Here is a 21170-nt window from a genome sequence, read left to right on the forward strand (position 1 = left end):
TCTCTGCACCCCATGGAACCTTCTCCAAAATTGATCACATCGTAGGTCACAAAGCAAGCCTCAATAGATACAAGAGGATTGAAATAATACCTTGTATCCTATCAGATCACCATGCTCTTAGGCTGCAATTCAACAACAACAGAAATAACAAAAAGCCTACACGTACGTGGAAACTAAACAACTCTCTGCAAATGACACCTGGGTCAGGGAAGAAATAAAGAAAGAAATCAAGGAGTTTCTGAAATTCAATGAAAATGAAGAAACAACATACCCAAATTTGTGGGATACATTGAAAGCAGTGCTAAGAGGAAAATTCATAGCACTAAATGCCTTTAAAAAGAAATTGGAAACATCGCACATAAGCATCTTAACAACACAACTGGAAGCCCTATAAAAAAAAGAAGCAGAAACACCCAAGAGGAGTAGACACCTGGAAATAATCAAACTCAGGGCTGAAATTAACAAATTAGAAACTAAGAAAACAGTCCAAAGAATCAACAAAACCAAAAGCTGGTTCTTTGAGAAAATCAACAAGATAGACAGACCATTAGCCAAACTAACTAAAAGGCAGAGAGACAGTATTGAAATCAACAAAATCAGAAATGAAAAGGGAGACATAACAACAGACACTGAAGAAATTCAAAGAATCATAAGATCCTACTTTGAAGGCATATATGCCACAAAATTTGAAAATCTAAGGGAAATGGATGATTTTCTTGATCAATTTCACTTGCCAAAGTTGAATGAAGAACAGATAAACAAGCTAAATAGTCCCATTTCCCCTACAGAAATAGAAGCAATCATCGATGGTCTCCCAACCAAAAAAAGCCCAGGGCCAGATGGTTTCAGTGCAGAATTCTACCAGACCTTCAAGGGCGAGCTAATACCGATACTCTTCAAGCTACTCCAAAAGATAGAAATGGATGGAAAATTACCAAATTCATTCTATGAGGCCATAGTCTCATTGATACCTAAACCTCACAAAGACTCAACAAAGAAAGAGAATTTCAGACCAATTTCTCTTATGAACATAGATGCAAAAATACTAAATAAAATACTTGCAAAACAAATACAGGAACACATCAAAGATATCATTCATCATGACCAAGTAGGCTTCATTCCAGGCATGGAGGGATGGTTTAATATACAGAAATCCATCAATGTAATCCACCATATAAACAAACTGAAAATAAAAAACCACATGATCATCTCCCTGGATGCAGAGAAAGCATTTGATAAAATTCAACACCCATTCATGTTTAAAGTTTTAGAGAGATCGGGGATACAAGGCACTTTCCTCAACATCATAAAGGCTATATACAGCAAGCCAATAGCCAAAATCAAAGTAAATGGTGAGATACTCAAGGAAATTCCTCTAAAATCGGGAACAAGGCAAGGCTGCCCACTCTCTCCATATCTCTTCAATATAGTACTCGAAGTTCTAGCCAGAGCAATAAGACAACAAAAGGAGATCAAGGGTATCCAAATGGAAAAGGAGGAAGTCAAATTATCCCTCTTTGCAGATGATATGATAGTGTACATAAGTGACCCTCAAAATTCCACCAGAGAACTCCTAAAGCTGATAAACACCTTCAGCAAATTGGCTGGATACAAAATTAACTCAAAAAAGTCTGTAGCCTTCCTATACACAAATGACAAGCTTGCAGAGGAAGAAATTAGGAAAACCACACCCTTCACATTAGCCACAAGCAATATAAAATATCTAGGAGTTACCCTAACTAAGCAAGTGAAGGACTTGTATGAAAAAAATTTCAAAACTCTGAAGAAAGAGATTGAAGATGACCTGAGAAGATGGCATGACCTTCCTTGCTCATGGATCGGGAGAATTAACATAGTAAAAATGGCCATCCTACCAAACGCAATCTACAGATTCAATGCAATCCCTATCAAAATACCTACACAATTTTTTAAAGACATTGAAAGTTCAATTCTGAACTTCATATGGAAAAACAAAAAACCCAGAATAGCTAAAACAATCCTGTACAATAAAAGGTGCTCCGGAGGAATCTCCATACCTGATTTCAAACTGTACTATAAAGCAATAGTAATTAAAACAGCATGGTACTGGCACAGCAACAGGCTGGTTGATCAGTGGAATCGAATCGAAGACCCAGATATGAATCCACACACATATGGTCACTTGATTTTTGACAAAGAAGCCAAATCCATTCAATGGAAAAAGGATAGCATCTTCAACAAATGGTGCTGGTCTAACTGGAGGTCTATGTGTAAAAAAATGAAACTGGACCCATATTTGTCACCTTGCACAAAACTCAAATCCAAGTGGATTAAAGACCTCAACATAAAACCAGAGACACTAAGCCACTTAGAAGAAAAAGTGGGAAAGAGCCTGGAACATATTGGCACAGGAGACAACTTCCTGAACAGAACACCAACGGCCCAGGCCTTAATGTCAACTATTAATAAATGAGACCTCATGGGCTGAGAAGCTCTGTAAGGGCAGGAGACACTGTCAAAGAGAACAAAGCGACAGCCTACAGACTGGGAAAAATCTTCACCAACCTACATCTGACAAAGGTCTAATATCCAAAAATATATAAAGAACTCAAGACATTTAACACCACCAAACCGAATAACCCAATTGAGAAATGGGGCTTGGAACTAAACAGAGAATTCTCAACAGAGGAGTATCAAATGGCTGAGAAACACTTAAAGAAATGCTCAACCTCCTTAGTCACCAGAGAAATGCAAATCAAAACAACTCTGAGATTCCATCTTACACCCATCAGAATGGCTAAGATCAAAAACTCAAGCGACACCACATGCTGGCGAGGATGTGGAGAGAGAGGAACACTCCTTCATTGCTGGTGGGAATGCAAACTAGTACAGCCACTTTGGAAATCTATCTGGTGCTATCTCAGAAAAATGGGAATAGGGCTTCCTCAAGACCCAGCTATTTCACTCCTTGGAATATACCCAGAAGATGCTCCAGCACACAACAAGAAAATTTGCTCAACCATGTTCATAGCAGCCTTATTCATAATAGCCAGAACATGGAAAACAGCCTAAGTGTCCCTCAGTAGAAGAGTGGATAAAGAAACTGTGGTACATATACACTATGGAATACTACTCAGCTATTAAAAACAAGGAATTCCCGAAATTTGTGGACAAATGGATTGAGCTAGAAATGATCATAATGAGTGAGTTAACCCAGAAGCAGAAAGACTCAAATGGTATATACTCACTTATATCTGCGTACTAGCCCAAGGGGCATTCCCCGCAAAAGCCTTCACTTACCAGGAAACTGGGACAGAGGGGAAGGCATCCTATTGGGACTCTAAATGAGAGACGCATGGGAGAATAGCAAAATAAAAGGATACAGAGGGTCCTAGAAATCTACAAGTTAGAACAATATGATAGGCAGATTTGGGCCCAGGGGGTCCCGCTCAAACTAAGGCACCAGCCAAGGACAATACAGGAGGTAAACTTTTAAACCCCTTCCCAGATCTAGCCAATAGTCAGAATATTCTCCACAGTTGAGTGGAGAGTGTGATATGACTTTCTCACGTACTATGGTGCCTCACATTTGACCATGTCCCCTGGAGGGGGAGACCTGGTGGCACTCAGAGGAAGGACAGCAGGTAGCCAAGAAGAGACTTGATACCCTATGAGCATATACAGGGGGAGGAAATCCCCCTCAGGAACAGTCATAGGGGAGGGGAATAATGGGAAAATGGGGGGTGGGGAGGAATGGGAGGATGCAAGGGATGGGATAAACATTGAGATGCAACAAGAATAAATTAATAAAAAAAAACTCAAGGTGAAAAAGAAATAAAGGAAAATATCTCGTAGAAGACAAATTCTATCTCAGGAAGTCTGCTAATACACTTGATAATCTTAGGCTAGAATTTTATTGTGTGTAATGACACTTGTAATAGCAGAATATCACTAAAACATAGAATATAATTGTTTCACATATTTTTACTTAATGAAAACAGTTACAGTGGGATTTGTGATTCAGGATATAAAAATTAACTCTCTGACTTCTGCTACTAGTTTATGAGCCAAATAAATCTTTTTTTTTTTAATCTCTGTAAAAAAAAAAAGAAAAGAAAAGAAAAGAAAAGAAAAGAAAAGAAATATTGAAATAGATGAGAGATGAGAGTGGGGGAAAAAGGCAGGATTTTATCAATGTGCACTGTACACATATATAGAAATATTGAACCCCGTTGATAAGTACAATTAATACATGTTAATTTAAAATGTGTAAGACCTCACTCAGAAGGGGAAATAAAATAGGCATTAGAGATGGCTGGTGGGAGGGAAATGAGGGAGGGAGCAGGGGTAGGGATTAGAAACAGGGAGAGTAGGGGAGAAAGGGTCAGGTGAGAGAACGGAAACAGAAGTGGGGGCATCTCTGGGACATGCCAGAGACCTGGGATAGGAGAAGCCCCAGGAAGTCTATGGGAGCCACCCTAGCTGAGAGTCTTAGCAGAAGAGGATATGAAGTCTGAAGTGGCCACCTCCTATAGTCAGACAGGACTTCGAGTGGAGAGATAAGGACACCAACCCACCCACACAAAACCTTTGACCCAAATTTGTCCTACCTACAAGATATGCAGGAAAAAAAGACAGGACAAAAACTGAGGGAATGGCCAACCAGACTGGTCCCACTTAAGACCCATCCCATGGGAGAGAACCAACCCCTGACACTATTTGTTACCTGCTATGCTTATAGACAGGAGCCTAGCATAACTCCTCTGAGAGGCTTCACCGAGCAGCTGATGAAAACAGAGGCAGCAACACACAGCCAAACATCAGACAGAGCCCAGGAAATCATATGGAAAAGTTGGGAAACAATTAAGGGAGCTGGATGGGCCAAGAACTCCACAAGAATGCCTACAGAGTCAGCTAACCTGAGTCCGTTGGGGCTTACAGAGACTGAACCACCCACCAAAAAGCATATATGGACTGGTCCTAGGCCCCCTGTGCATATGTAGCAGATATGCAGCTTGGTCTTCATGTGGGTTCCCCAGCAACTGGAGTGGGGGACCTCTCTGACTCTGATGCCTCACTCTGGATCCTATTCCCCCAACTGGGCTGCCTTGTCTGGCCTCAGTTGGAGAGAATGCTCCTAGTCCTGCAGTGAGTTAATGTGCTGATGTGGATTGGTACCCATGGGGGACCTCCCTCTTCTCTAAGGAGAAGGAGAGCTGAGAGTGGGGGCAGGGGTGTGTGAGAGGAGACTGCGGGGGAGGAGGGCTGTGATCAGGATGTAAAATGAATAAATAAAAATTGTTCTTAAATTTGTAAAGAACTGGGGAGAAGACTCAGCTATTAGGAGTGCTTGCTGCTCTTCCAGAGGACCTGAGTTTGGCTCCTAGGACCCATGTTAGACAGTTCACAACCACCAGTTCTAGGGGATTCAGTGCCCTCTTCTGGCCTCTGTGGGCATTCACTCATATGTGCTTACACATAATTTAAAACAAAATGAAGGGGATAGAGATAACGGCTCAGGAGTTAAGAGTACTTGCTGCTCTTGCAGAAAACCTGGGTTGGGTTCCTGGTACCTGCATGTAAGCTCACAACCCTCTATAACCCGAGTTCCAGGAGATCTGCCAACACTTTCTGGCTTTCAAAGGTACTCGCTACATATGGTGTACTTACATGTAATTAAGATGTTCATACACGTAAAATAATAATAAATTTTAAAACTTGAAGAATCTATTGACTTAGTTGACTCAGTGGGTAAAATCTTGACACCCAAAACATAAGGGCCTGAGGCAGACATGGTAATATATGCCTGTCGCTCCAGTACTGCCACAGTGAGATCAGATGGTGGTGACAGGAGAAGCCCTGGAGATCAAAAGTCAACTGGTCGGGGGCACACAGTGGCAAGCAAGAGGTCTTAAACAAGGTCTTAAACAAACCAAGGGCTGTTTTCTAACCTCCATGTGCACATCATGGTACACTCACACCTACACTCATACCTACACTCACACCTACACTCACACCTACACACACACCTACACTCACACCTACACTCACACCTACACTCACACACACACACTCACACCTACACTCACACCTACACTCACACCTACACTCACACCTACACTCACACCTACACTCACACACACACACCTACACTCACACATACACTCACACACACACACACTCACACCTACACTCACACATACACACACACACACACTCACACCTACACTCACACATACACACACACACACACTCACACCTACACTCACACACACACACACACTCACACCTACACTCACACCTACACTCACACCTACACTCACACACACACACCTACACTCACACATACACTCACACACACACACACACTCACACCTACACTCACACATACACACACACACACACTCACACCTACACTCACACATACACACACACACACACACTCACACCTACACTCACACATACACACACACATATTATGTGGTAGTATACCCCGTTAATCCAAGCACTGAGAATGCAGAAGCAGATGAGCCTTGTATGAGTTCCAGATCAGCCTGATCTACATAGAGGATTGTAGACCAGCCCAGGCTACATTTTGTTGCTGTTAAATTACCAGTATAGATTATTATTATGACAGTATTTTCTAACCCGATAGCAATCATTCAAGACACAGACACCTGTTATATTTTAAAATAGCCTTAGTTAACCTGGGGCAGTGCTGAAATTAATCCCCTAAACTACTTCCCATAGCAGGAAAGGGATGGGATACCTGCCCCAATTCCATGCCATCTGCTTCTATCAACTTTCTATCAAGTTACCTCCCATCCCATAATCCCATATACTTGCTAATGTTCTTCATCTGGGCCAAATCTCTATCCACATTGGCTGTGTTTCTCCTCTACCTAACCCATGGCGGCCTTCCTTCTTCCTCTCCTCTCCGGTCTCAGACACCTTGTCTGATTGATTGATTGATTGATTGATTGATTGATTGATTGAGAATCTACTTCTGGGATGTGAGGGTGATCTGGATGTAACATCTGTCACCCCATTGATCACTAGGGTTGACTCAGCTGATCTGGCTGGTTAGGTGGGTGTCCCCTTCCTCTCTTACTCTTCCATGTGTGTCACTCTTGAAGCTGCATTCTCAGTCAAAGAGGATGACCATCCCCAAATAGAGGAGGATCAGTTTTATTCCAGGGTGTAGGAATAGCTGTGCCTCCCTGATAGAACCTCATAACAAGCTCTCAAGAGTCTACTTCTGAGATGAAGGAGAGAGACTGTGAGTACCACCGCTTAGAATTCTGTAGTGCTTGCTCTTTTTTTGCTTACTGGATTACTGTAAGCTTTTGAGTTATTTCCAGGGTGCTGGAAACTGTTGATTCTGTCAAATCTCAATAGGCTTTTAACTGCTTTTAGGGAAGGGGAAATTTTACTCTGTCACTGTGCTGATGTTTCTTTTTCCATCAAGGTTTAAATTGTCTTTGAATTGGCCAGTAGAAGCTTATCGTGTTTGTTTGTGAAGCTCTTTGACATTTCCTAACGATTTTCGGTTTTGCTCATCTGGTTTTTCTCCTTCTGCCCCACTTAGATGCCCTGGCTTTATCCCTTACCTTCCCCTTGGAAATTAACTGTTTTCTCAGAGAAGGTTGGGTGCTTTTGCATAGAAAATGGAATTCAGAAACCAAGATCTAGACATCACAGTATTCATTGTTATTGGAGTATCATGGCTTCAGGTCCTCTCATTAAACAAGTGGGACCACAAACATTCCCATATATACATTCATGCATACACAGAGGCAGATGGCACAGGAGCTGAGAGCTGCTGGGAAACAGAAGGACCTAACTCAAAACTTCATGAGTAGTGAGTGGTTCTCAATCTGTATGTCATAGCCCATTTGGGGCTAGAGCGACCCTTTCACAGGGGTCACCTAAGACCATCAGAATACACAGATATTTATATTACAATTCATAGCAGTAGCAACATTAAAGTTATGAAGTAACAACAGAAATAATTCATGGTTGGGGTCACCACAACATGAAGAATTATATTAAAGTGCTGCAGCATTTAGAGTTGGGAACCACTGTACTGGAGTCTTTTGGAACCTCAACGCCAGTCTCCAGTGACACCCTCCTCCAACAAGGTCACACTTCCAATCCCTCTCCACAGTTCCACCAACGAGAGACCACGTATTCAAATACAGACACTCATACCCGACACAGATACACAGAGTGTGTTTGTGCACTTCAGATCTTATCACCGTACATATAGGCACAGATACATTCATATACAAAATCATACACACATAGACTCGCCATAACCCTGCCTGTAAGTTTATACATTCAAGTGTAAATATGCACACCATATTTACACAGATGTGCTATGTTAGTTACCTATCATGTTTCTGTGACCAAATACATTGTTTAAGAGGGGGTTTACTTCAGCTCATGGTTTGGGACACAGTCCATCAGCGCAAGGGTATCCAGGTCAGTTCCGTAAGTGGTGGCAGTCACTGTCACTGGTCACATTGCAATCGGAGACAAGAAGCAGACACAGGAGGATGGAAGCAAGGCTAGGTGGCAACCTCCAGGTCTGAACCTAGTGTTACACTTCCATCAGCCACAACTTAAAGGCTCCACAAGCTCCAAAAATGCAATGAAACCATACCATAGAAGAAGATAGCTCAGTGGGTGAAGGCAATTGCCACCAATTCTGGTGTCCTTTGTTTGAGATGGTGTCTCACTGTGTAGCCCTGGCTGGCCTGGAACTTGTAGATATCCACCTGTCTCTGTCTTCCAAGTTCTGGGATTAAAAGTATGCGAGTGTGTACCACAACACCAGGCAACGACCTTTGAACCCACTTGGTGGAAGGAGAGAACTGACTTCTACAAGTTGTCCTCTGAGCACATGGACACTATGGCATGTGAATACACAGAGAGATGGCGGGGGTTGGGGGAGGGCATTCGTTTGAGTGAGAATGGACCCCATAGGCCCATATGTTTGAATACTTGGTCCCCAGTTGGTGGAACTGTTGGGAGAGATTAGGAGGCGTGGCCTTATAGGAGGAGGTGTGTCACTGGCAACTGGCTTTGAGGTTTCAAAAGACTCCAGAAGTTTTGAGTTAGGTCCCTCTGCTCCCTGCTTGCCCTTTGAGATGAGAACTCTCGACTGCTGCCCACACTGCCTGCTGCCTCCTCTAGGTCATCATGAAGGGAAGTCAGGGCAGGAACACAAGGCAGAAATCTGGAGGCAGGAATTGGTGCAGAGGCACTGCTTAGTGGCTTGCTTCTCATAGTTGGCTCAATCTGTTTTCTTATACAACCCAGGACCACCTCCCCAAGGATGGTACCTCCCATAGTTGGCTGGGCCCTCCCTCAAGAACATTAGTCATGGAGCTTCCACTGCGAAGGTCACGGACAAGATGGTGCCCCGCGCCCGCCGCCCCCCCCCCCCCCCCCCCCCCCCCCCGGTTCAGGTCTCTCCGCTCATCAAGTTCTGCCAATACTCCGCCCTGGTCCTCGGCATGGCCAAGGCGCCAAACGCTACAGTTACCTAAAACCCCGGGCAGAGGAGGATGGCAGAGGAAAAGAAGAGACTAGATGAGGTGAAACGCATTGAGAGAGAACTAGCAGCAACTCAAGGTGACAGCATTCTAAAGTGAGGCGCTAGTGAGCTTGTCTTTAGTCGCTGAGGATGAATAAAGCTTTGTTGTGTGGCTAGAAGAAAAGAGTTAGTACTCACAAAAATTCCCTGACAAACATGCCTATAAGTAAATCCGTTGTTGTTGTTGTTGTTGTTGTTGCTGCTGCTGCTGCTGCTGTTTTAGAGACAGGGTTTCTCTGTGTTACCCTTGACTATTCTGGACTCGCTTTGTAGACCAGGCTGGCCTCGAACTCACAGCGATCCACTTGCCTCTGCCTCCCAAGTGCTGGGATTAAAGGCGTGCACCACTATGTTCACTGGTAAATCCTTTTTTTTTTTAATATTGTTTTTATTTTGGTTTTTTTTTTTTCAAGACAGCGTTTCTTTGTGTAGCCTTGGCTATACTGGACTCACTTTGAAGACCAGGCTGGCCTTGAACTCATGAAGACCCGCCTGCCTCTGCCTTCCAAGTGCTGGGATTAAAGGGGTGTGCCACCACCACCCGGCTTATAGGTAAATCTTATAGAGCCATTTTCCCAATTGAGAGTCCCTCTTTCCAAGTAATTGTAACCTGTGTCAAGTTTACATAAGACTAACCAGCTCAGAGATTTCAGCTGTTAAGATAGCACACTGCTCTTGGAAAGAACCCAGGTTCAGTACCCAGCAACCACATTCAGTGGTTCACAACTGCTGATTTGATGTCCTTTTCTGGTCTTTGAGATCACCTATACATACGTGTATGTGAATACCCACACACAAATATGCATAATATGTTTAGTTTTTTTTTTTTCATCTTTGTCTTAAACTACTCAGGAAGGCACAAGGTCTCAGTGGTCCTGTGGGATAAAACACTCTGACAGAAAGCAGCTTAGGAGAGAAGGGTTCATAATTCCAAGTCATAGCCCATCATATCAGAGAAGTCAAGGTGGCAAAAACATGCAGTAGCTTCAGCAGAGCACAGAGAGGACTAAATGTATGTATGCTCCACCCAACCTCACCCAGCTTCCTCCACTCTTACACAGTGTAATGCCCTAACCCAGAGAATAGTACTGCCCACTTTCAGGCCGGGTCTCCACATCAGTTAAGACAATCATGAGAGTTCCCTACAGACATGCCCAAAGCCCAACGTAATCTAGTTCAATCTTTATTAAAACTGTTCTCCTCGATAGTTCAAGGGTATTCCGCTAATTTCTTTCCAGTGGACGTCATCTACTGAAGGTTCTCACCCATGTGTGTGTCGTTTGTATATTTGTGAATGCTGTGTCAGTGTTCCCATGTCCCGGTCTGTGTTGGCTTCTGCATCTTCTTTTATTTTTATTTTTTTAATTTCTTATAATAGGGCTGGAGAGATGGCTTAGAGGTTAAGAGCACTGTCTGTTCTTCCAAAGGTCCTCAGTCCATCTATAATGAGATCTGATGCCCTTTTCTAGCATGCAGGCACACATGCAGACAGAATACTAAATTAATTAACTTTTTTTCATAGAATATATTTTGATCATATTCTTTCCCCTCCGCAACTCCTCCCAGATTACCACACACACACACACACACACACACACACACACACACTTCACTACCCACCCAACTTCTTGGTCTTTCTCTCTCACAGAAAATTAAAGCAAACATTAACGTAATAAAGAAAACACAGTAAGTTAAAACATCAAAACAAATGTGTGCTTGTGGGTGGGTGCACATGCACATGTGTACACACACACACAAAACAAACAAACAAACAAACAAACCATGGAATCTGCTTGGTATTAGCCAACTGTTCTGAGCCTGAGGTGTCAATTGCAAATAGATTGTTAGATTGTTAGTTAGGGATGGGACTTTGAGTCTTCTTCTCCTCTTTAGTGCTAGGATTTTGTCTGGTTTGGAACGGCAGGTGTTATGTGTGCTGCCTTGGTCCCTGTGAGCTCACACGTGTACCAGTCCCGCTGTGTCTGGAGGACGCTGCTCCGTTGGAATCACCTTCCTTCCTCCCTCTGATTCTGACAGTCTTTCTACCTCTCTTTCTGCATAGCTCCTTGAGCCTTAAGGGGAGGAATTTGGTGTGGATCTCTGTGTTAATTCCCATCTGCTATAAGAAGCTTCTTAGTGCTTCATCCTATTTTCTGCTACAGTGTTTCTCATTGAACCCAGAGCTCACAGTTTCTCCTAGACTAGCTAGCTAGCAAGCTCCTGTGATCTGCTTGTCTTTGTCCCTCAGCACTGCTGCCACTCAGGTCTCCGTGCCTGAACAGCACGCATTTTACACACTGAGCCATCTCCCCAGCCCATCCACAACCTTTCAACAGTACTATAGGATGGAACCCGGTATTCCACACCCCAGGTTTAGAAGGACATTGAAGAACTGAGTGACCGCTGTCTTAGTTACTCTTTCCTGTGACTGTGACGAAAGCAATTTAAGAAAGTATTTATTTTAGATCGCAATTTTGAAGGAACAGTTCATGGCATGAAGGGCGTAGAGACAGGTGTGTGAGGCGGCTGGTCAGATCGCATGTGCAGTCAGGAAGAGGAGAGAGATGAACTATGTTGCTCATCTCACGGTCTCCTCTTATTCAGTTCCAAACGCCAGCCCATAGGATGGTGACACCTACATTTAGGATGTGTTTTCTCACCTCAATTAACCCAATCTGGAAACTCACTCACAGGCATTCCTAGCGGCTTGCCTCCCGGGCGACTGTAGATGCTACCAAGTTGACAACATCATCACAGCAGCAGTTCCCATTTTACAGACATGAAACCTGAGGCTCAGAGACATGAGATGGCCCGTTTGTCAATGGTACCAGAAAGAGAGGCAGAGCTGAGGTCCAGATGCAGATCTGCCTATCTTCATAAATTCTCTGTGCTCAGCTGGGGACTTTCCCCAGGCACATCAGGCAGAAAATGGGCATCTCCTTTCCTAGGAAGGCCAGACAGCATGCTGGAGCTTGGATGGGGTAGCCCCACCGTGTTAATTAATAGCCCTTCTTCTGGAAACTACATGCCTTGCAATCATATTCTGAACCACCCTTCCCATTCTCTCTCCTGGGGCCCTCTGGTCTCTAGTTCCTCTGAAAGGTCATGTCCTTTTTTACTTCCTGCTCCTCGAACTCTCCCTCCTATCACTGAAATACGGCTCGATCTCCTTATCCCATCTCTGCCTTCTGTAATGGCTCTTTTCAAATTGCCAAGTCTCCTCTACACCAGCCAGGTGACCCGAGTTCAATCCCTGGTACTCGCATGAAATGTAATGGAAAGAACTGGCTCCACAAAGCTATTCTCTGGCTTGCAAATGTATGCCACCACCACACGTGTGTCATGCATATATGTTATGCAAAGAGAAAGAGGAGTGGGGAGTCGGGCAGACAGTCAGCCAGATAGAATGACTAGATTTGCGCAGGTCTAATAAGGTAGCCAGTATCTCTTTGAGTTTACGATTGCAATGACCGTGTCATGTTCAGAAGACAGCAGTTCACAGCAATCCTGCTCTTTCTCCAGGTCTTAACACACTTTCTATGTCCTCGCCTATACGATTACGTGAGCTTGTAGGGGATGGTATATACGTACAGTTTAGGGATGAACATTCAACATTTGCTTCCTCTCCGCATACTTACCAATTATGAGAAGAGTGGATCTATCACCATGTCATCATGGATAAAGGAATGCCTCTCCCTCACCCATACTCTTGCAGGCATCCCCAGTTAAATATAGTGGGTTTTATACACATACAGAGAAAGAGAGAGAGAGAGAGAGAGAGAGAGAGAGAGAGAGAGAGAGAGAGAGAGAGAGAGAGAGATTTGGTAAGAGAGAAGAGTAAGATAGAATAGTGGTGGATAGAACTTTCATTAAAGAACATGGCGGTAAACTCGTGAAGGAGCTGGTCACATTGCATCCCAAGTACAGAAGCAGAGATCAATGAATGCTATTGGTCAATTCACTCTCTAATTTTTATTTAGTCCAGGACTCCAGCCCATGGAATAGTGTCACCCTTGGTTCCAGTGGTCTTTGCACGTCCATTAACATAATCTAGAAAACCCCTCACAGACATGCCCAAGGCTTGTTTCCACAGTGATTCTGGATCCCACCAAGTTGATAAGCAACATTAATCATCACAGTAGGTCAGCTCATGACAGTAGACTCCTCATAAATGAGCTGAGAGCCACAGAAGGAGAGCCTAGGAAGCTGGCGAGAAGGCTCAATGGGTAAGGTTGCTTCCCACCAAGCCTGACAACCTGAGAGAAAGAGACACATTTCCACTGTGGCATGCCTCCTCATCCTCCTAAGTAATGAAGAAGAAGAAGAAGAAGAAGAAGAAGAAGAAGAAGAAGAAGAAGAAGAAGAAGAAGAAGAAGAAACCCCAAAGCTGGCATGGTAGCACATGTCTGTCATCACCACAGTCTGGAAGTGAAGGCAGGAGAATCTGGATTCAGAGGCAAGTTTCGCTATATATCAAGTTGTTTTAGGCCAACTTGGGCTAGATCAGAGAGAGAGAGAGAGAGAGAGAGAGAGAGAGAGAGAGAGAGAGAGAAGAGCTACCTGGTTTCCAACACCCACAATGGGCAGCTCACAACCACCTGTAACTAGAGTTCAAAATGATCAGATGCCTTCTTCCGGCCTCTTCAGGCACTGTACTCACACAAACCAACACACATATTCACATAATTTAAAATAAAAACAAAACCTATGTTTTTTTCAAAAAAAAAAAAAAAAAAAAAGGAGATCCCAGAGAACTCCCTGACCCCTTCTAGCCTGTGAAGACACTGTAACAAGAAGCACTCTAAGAACCAGGAAGAGCTTCCCCGGATGCAAGCTGCAGCTTCCTTCTTCAGCCTCCTTAAGTCCAGAATTGAGAGGCACTGGTCTATTGTTCTGGTGCCACTGGGGCTGTGATACACACACACACACACACACACACACACACACACACACACGTGGGTTGCCGCCATTGGCCAGTATATGGGCAAGCATCTCATTGATGGTAGTGGTGCTGGAGATGGGACCCAGGGCCTCATGCAAGCTGCAATTCTAGCCCTAGGGCATGGGGTTGTGTGTGCTCGGAACTACATGTGTCCTGTGATCTCACATATTTACAGAGTGGGGTGATTGCCATCATGTTCCATCACCATTACACACGGACCTCATTTGGAGCTCACATCATGTATAACTCTTCTCTCCGTAATTGCCAGGTGAGCAACACAGCCTTGCTGGGAGTACTGTTTTAGCAATGTTTGTAATCCCAGGAAACACCTAGGAAAGCCAGAGCAGTACCTAGCTGTAGTGACAATCCTGGAATTTTTTTTATTTCTTTTAAAAAACACACACACACAAATAAGAATATGCTTTTGTTTTAATCCCAGGTGTAGGCATATGGAACTGTCCACAACAGCTGACCAGGATTTGCCCTGTGCTCTAGCAAAGGTGTGATGTTGCCAGCTGCAGATAGTGTCTGTGATTTTGTGACTTGGAATTCTGGGAACTTTTCAGAGGGTATGTAGATGCTAGAGCCCCTGAGAGGCATGGTCAGTGGCTGTTGGTCCTTCAGAGGGGTTGGTTGCAGTTTATTAGTAGTCGTGCCCAAAGAGGAAATGAGAAGAAAGAAACTAGATTCAGAGATAGAGAGCGCTCTCTCTCTCTCCTCTCCCTCTCTCTCTCTCTCTCTCTCTCTCTCTCTCTCTCTCTCTCTCTCTCTCTCTCTTGTGTGTGCACGCGCGCGCGTGTCGGACGGGGGAGTACAGGCATGTGTGTGGCATGGCAAATGTGTAGATGTCAGAGGAATACCTCAGGTGTTGGTCCTCAGCTTCCACATTCTTGAGGCACGGTCTTTTCTCATTCTCTGCTGCTGATTCCCAGCTAACCAATGTGCAAGTTTCAAGGGATTCCCCCATCTCTACCTCTCATCTCACTGTGGAATGCTAAAGGCACAGATGCGTGCTACACCACCCAGTTTTTTTCTCCATGGATTCCTGGGATTCGAACTCGGGTCCTCAAGCTTGCACAGCAAGCACTTTCCCCACTGAGCTGTCTCTCTAGCTTGATGCCTGTAAATCTCAAACAACCCCATCACTAGAATACATAATATTTTACTTGAGCACTGGATTAAACCTCATCCTGAAAATTCACAGCAGGGACACTTATTTTTATTATTCTTTCTCCTTCTCCTCTTCATCTTCCTCTACTTTTTCATTTCCTCCTCGTGGCCTCTAACTTTCCTAACTTGCTATGTAGCCAATGGTGACCTTACAATTTTGATCCTTCTGTCTCTCTTTCACACTTTCTGCGATGAGAGTTACATATACCACACCCAGCTTCTAGAGTGCTTGGGATTGAACCCAAGGCCTCATGAATGCTGGTCAATCACTCTAACATCGGAATCATATCCACAGCCCCCCTCACCACAGCTCCATTGCACAGCTGAGAAAACTAAAGCCCACAACGGGATGTGCATTGAACAAGAACATTGGCATCACTTGATACCCTATGAGCATATACAGGGGGAGGAGGTCCCCCTCAGTCACAGTCATAGGGGAGGGGAGTAAGGGGAAAACGGGAGGGAGGGAGGAATGGGAGGATATAAGGGAGGGGATAACCATTTAGATGTAATATGAATAAATTAATAAAATAAAATTTTATATTATATATATGTATATGTATATATGTATATGTCACAACTCGTGGCCCAGACTGGCACCTTCTTAGCTGTGTCAAGCAATGCCTCTCTCCCCACACTTTTCCGGTGTGAGGGTGCCCCCATCCTGTTCCCTTTTTTTCTTCCTGAGTCAGAGAATGAACCTCACAGGAGGGGGGTTGCCGAGGGTCATATAAATTCCAGAGCAGAGAGGAGGTAGAGGCGGGTGAGTCAAGAGAAGCAGAAGATGGGAGAAGAACCAGAGCTCCGGCAGCCAAAGAACCATCGTGAGGCTGGGCACGCTCTGGGTGCTTTCAGGGTCCAGCATCCAGGGTTATCTGGGCCTGGCCAGCTTTGGGGGGGAAAGGTGGTGATGATGCTTTGGAGGTCAACTATTTGTCTTCTGTCCCATTCAGAGGAAGAGGACACATTCAGAGACCAGGGATTTGCTGAGAAGTACCCTGAGGGTCTCCTTTGCAGCACCAAGAGCTTGCCAGGTACCAGGGTGATTGAGGGACAGAGGTGTGAGGATCCTCTACAGAATGAACACAGCAGGACAGGATCTGTCCCCCTGGGACCTCATTTCTGCCCATCTCCCCATGCTGCAGGACGTCTGGTCTGGGTACCCTGGCTCCTGCTGTTTCTCATCTCTTTGGGCCTCTTTATACTCATGTTGGCCACTTTGGTTCAAGGTCAGTCATGGCAGAGCTGGAAAGGGGAGACAGAATCCTTTTCGGTTGCTTTGTTTATTTGTTTGTTGTAGGGTGTTTTGGTCTGTTTTTATTTTGTTTGGTTGTTGTTGTTTTGTACTTGTTATGCAAGAATTCTAGCAATAGAGACTAGCAGAGCTCTTAGGTTCTCCCTCTGGGATAATCCTTGCCTCGCCTCCAAATTCACCACAGCTGGGACATCTAAGCTACACATCCCTCATTTCATCTGTGACCATGGGCAGCTGAATGTCCCCCTCTGAAATAGGGCTCGTCTTCCCCTTGCAGCTGTACTTGATACAACCAGGTAGGTACCACCAATGCTCATCAGAGGGTATGGGTGATGCTCTTCTCTCTGGCAGTTTCCAGGATTCGTGGACACCCACAGAGACAGGCCCAGGATCATCAGGGGAGCTCCAGCTTGGGTGAGGGGTAACTGGGTCTTGGAGTGGGAGAGGTCTCTGAGGCTGTGTGAGGTGGGAACACATGGGCACGGGCATGCTGGGTGCCTGGAAGGATGGGAGAGGCCATGTACCTGTCTGAGGTCTTCTAGGTTGGCAGAGTTGGGCCTAACAGAGTCTGAGACTCGGTGTTCTAGTCTGTGAAATGGGTTCCTTGGGTCAATTGTGATCTCGTGGGTCGAGCTCTACACCAGGCATACAGTTGGTGCTCAATTTTTGCAAACCTCTTCTTGTAGTTGCTGCTCCTCAGGAACAGACATACTCTGGCTTGGAGCAGATCCAACAGCGGCTTACTCAGATCAATGCCTCGCTGGGTGAGATTAAGAGGGAGCTGCCTGAGTTAAGAGGGAGCTGCAGGGTCATCAGAGGGGTTGGCTTCCACCTTCTGAAGATTCCAGTGAGGCAGGCAGTGTGAGCACAGGGGCTGTGGTCTGGATTTTGAGAGTACTGAGTTGGTAGATGAAACAGGGGCCCAGCCCCAGGATCTAAGGTCCAAGCAAAGGACAAACCCAAGCACTGAGTCATGTGCTCCCTGGCACTGTTTGCTCTGCAGGTGCCCTGTGCCGGCCCTGTCCCTGGGACTGGAAGCACTTCCAGGGAAGCTGCTACCTCTTCTCCAGGACCCTGGGCAGCTGGGAAGCCTCCACCTCCTCCTGCCAGGATCTTGGGGGCCACCTGGTAATTGTCAACAGTACTGCAGAGCAGGTGAGTGGGGGCCACAACAATCCTACCTCCTTACTCTGTCCTACGCATTGGGTTCCATTTGGGAGGCTGCGGGATGTGGAGGAGGTGTAGTCAAAGGGGGCTTCCTGTAGGAGGCAGCACAGTGGAGTGGAGAGGTTCTGTAGGGGAAGAACACATGAAAGGTCGGTAGGTCTGAAGGGAGTCAGAGAAGCTTTGAGACATTGTGTAACTCTCTTGGAACACACCTATGAGCTAAGATATAAGTGAACATACTTCCACATGTGTGCACTTACCCACGCCCATAGCATGTGTTCACATGTCACAAAACTAGACTAACAGCACTAGGCTTGAGTGTAGAAAGGTCCTGCATGGGAGGCAGGGGAGAGTGGGAATTTGGAGGGGTGATGGAAGTTTCCTTCTGACTCTGTCCTCCTGTCCCACCTCCATTCAGCTATTCCTCAAATACTGGCACAGCCGAAAGAATGAACTCACCTGGATCGGCCTCAGTGATCACAGACGTGAAGGTTCCTGGCAGTGGGTGGATGACACCCCACTCAAACTCAGGTGACCACTCAGAATCCATAGCCCAGAGGCAGCGGGCAGGGAGCTGGTCCTCGCTGTAAACACAGCCTTTGGCGTTGGAAAGCACCAGAGACATTTCAAGTGCAGGACCCCACAGCCCTGGGTATTCTGTCCTTTGAGTCTAAGCCAAGGTCCCCAGAATCTGTGTTTTCACTTTGTTGGAATGATTCTCATGGAGATGAGGAGGTGAGCAAATGAGAATCCACGTTTTGCTAAGCCCTGCCCGGGACTCCTCTCCACTGGCTTGGTCCTCAGGCATTGTCCAGGAAAGCCCAAGGCCCACTGCCTGTGCAGTGAATGGCGAGGGAGTGGTTCTGGGTAGGATGGCTGTCTCTGATAACTAGTAATGTTTTCAGCTTCTGGAAAGAGGAACAGCCGGACAACGCAGGGGATGAGGACTGCGTGGAACTGATAGAAGACAAATGGAATGACAAAAAATGCACCGCAAACAACTTCTGGATCTGTGAGCAGCCCTCGGCACCCTGCCCTGCTCACTGAGGGTCTGTGCTCCCCTAGTCATGCGACCCACTTGGGGGCGCTCTGCTCCAGCTCCAACCACCTCATTGGTCCCCAGTGTCCCTGTTCCCAGCACTCTGAGATCCTGGCAGAATCTCTGACACACCCTCCCCTGCAGCTCTTCCCTCTTCCCTGCCCACGAATCCCCTCAGTAGAGTCCCACACAGGCAGGGATGGGGCGTGGCTTAATGATACACGGCTTCCCTAGCTTGCGTGGCACAATGATACACGGCTTCCCTAGCTTGCGTGGCACTCAGAGTTCCATCCCCAGCACCCAAATAAAGGAGTGAACAAATAATTTAGTTCACGTGGTCTGACGTGTCTCATTCAGTGAGATCTCTATTCCTGGACACTGACTTCACTGGCGAAGCTTTGAAATGTTTGAGATTGACTAGGTTATCGGTGTCTAAAATACCTTTGGGTTGTGAAGCAGATTTTGTTTGTTTATTTGTTTGTTTGTTTGTTTGTGACAGGATCTCAGTATGTACTCCTGGCTGGCCTTGAACTCAGTATGTAGATCAAGCTAGCCTTGAACTCACAGAGATCTACCTGCTTCTGCCTCCTGAATGCTAGAATTAAAAACACGCAGCTCTACACCTAGATGGATCTTTTTAAAACTGAGTTGATGCTGTACACCCGCTGAGCGTATTCATATTCACATCCGCGTTCTCATATTCTCTTCGTGTGTCTGTCTGTCTTTCTTCACCTTCCCTGTATATCCCGTCATCTCTCCCGCCTGCCTATATTTCTCTCTCTTCTTTAATGCATAAACAGTATTTATTCACAACCTTCCTTAGTGCCCCTGAGTAAAGTCTTATGGTTTCATTATACATTTTAAAACACTTTTTATCCCCGAGGGTTTTATGGCCACTGTACTCAATGCTCAAATACTCAGTGGGCTGAAATACCACAAAGTCATCATCTGATGGTTCTGGGGGCTTGGCACGTCCTTTGCTCCCAAAAGAAAACTTCCCTGGGACTAGTCAGAGAATGACCAGCCCTCTGGGTTCAAACACACACACACACACACACACACACACACACACACACGCCCTCGCTACAGAGCCACCCAAACCTCAAGGTGGCTTCAGGCACAGGCTGCAGGAACTCAGACCGCACCTCCTGCCTCCCCACCCCCACCCCGCCCCCTCTTGCCTTGCCTGGACCCTGTGCCTGGCATCCTGTGCTTCCATGTTCACAAGAGGCACAGCAGTGTCAGCCAGGTGGACTGCTCCCTTCGCCATGCGCCTCCGTCTCTCCTGGCACTGAAGGCCAGGGGAAAGAGAAAGAGCCCCGCACAGCATCTCTCCCTCAGGAAAGCTGTCTCCAAGAGCCCACTGTCTCCCAGCCAGGAAGGCTCCTCTCCCTGTTGGTGCCCAAGGCTCAGCTTCTCCCTTGTGTCTCGAAACTTAAGGGAGCTTTTAGCATCTCAGAGGAAAATCTCCCTCTGTCCTCTGGGTGGCGCCAGACATCAGGAAAGCGTTGCTCTGTTTGCTCTGCTGCCTCTGAACTCCTGACTTACTGCCTTACTTCCCCCCACTGTCCTCAGGACCAAAGAGTCCCTGTCCCTAGGACAACCAGCTCCTTGATGAAGGGCCATTCCCTCTCTCTGCACTTGCCTGATGGCCTGTGCACCTCCCACCTCTCTGGCTACTGCTTTTTTTTTTTTTTATTGAAAGAATGAATTTATTTTTAAATTATACAGAAGCCTATAGTTATGAAACCTTAGAAACCTTAGAGAAACTGCAATTTAGAGTCCTTGGGTATTTTAGACAAACTTTGTAATTTTAAAGAGACTTTGGAGTGTTAGAGAGGTTTTGAACTATGAAAGAGACTCTGGGTTTCTTAAAGAGGTTTGAATTTTTCGTTTGTTTTTCAAGACAGGGTTTCTCTGTCTTGTCAGGGTTTCTGACTGTCCTGGAACTCGGTCCACCAGTACCCAGTCCAGGTATTGGTGACATAAGATGTCTAGTTGGGGCATTGTCTCCCTA

At 45.6% G+C, this 21170-nt stretch overlaps 2 protein-coding genes and 1 pseudogene across 2 annotated transcripts in view; 2 read left to right on the forward strand and 1 right to left on the reverse strand.

The window, feature by feature from the left end:
- LOC127203988 (zinc finger protein 721-like) overlaps nucleotides 1–21170 on the reverse strand; it is a 1570727-nt gene that overhangs the window by 382971 nt on the left and 1166586 nt on the right.
- LOC127202954 (ATP synthase subunit e, mitochondrial-like) lies at nucleotides 9399–9638 on the forward strand (annotated as a pseudogene).
- On the forward strand, nucleotides 16477–19306 carry LOC127204006 (CD209 antigen-like protein E). The gene is made up of 8 exons (XM_051162962.1): nucleotides 16477–16516; nucleotides 16646–16726; nucleotides 16838–16921; nucleotides 17299–17361; nucleotides 17634–17711; nucleotides 17951–18102; nucleotides 18533–18645; nucleotides 19020–19306. The coding sequence occupies exons 1-8, from the start codon at nucleotides 16477–16479 to the stop codon at nucleotides 19159–19161; spliced, it is 753 nt and encodes a 250-aa protein (XP_051018919.1). The 3' UTR covers nucleotides 19162–19306.

The sequence above is a fragment of the Acomys russatus genome, chromosome 19 (assembly GCF_903995435.1).
Source record: "Acomys russatus chromosome 19, mAcoRus1.1, whole genome shotgun sequence".
In the NCBI taxonomy this organism is placed as follows: Eukaryota; Metazoa; Chordata; class Mammalia; order Rodentia; family Muridae; genus Acomys; species Acomys russatus.

Excerpts from the sequence above, each read along its gene's own strand:
- LOC127204006 (XM_051162962.1), top strand. The coding sequence starts at position 16,477 with ATGGGAGAAGAACCAGAGCTCCGGCAGCCAAAGAACCATC. Across the intron at positions 16,922-17,298 it reads GTTGGCCACTTTGGTTCAAG|TTTCCAGGATTCGTGGACAC; the intron begins GTCAGTCATGGC and ends TCTCTCTGGCAG. Across the intron at positions 17,362-17,633 it reads TCAGGGGAGCTCCAGCTTGG|TTGCTGCTCCTCAGGAACAG; the intron begins GTGAGGGGTAAC and ends CTCTTCTTGTAG.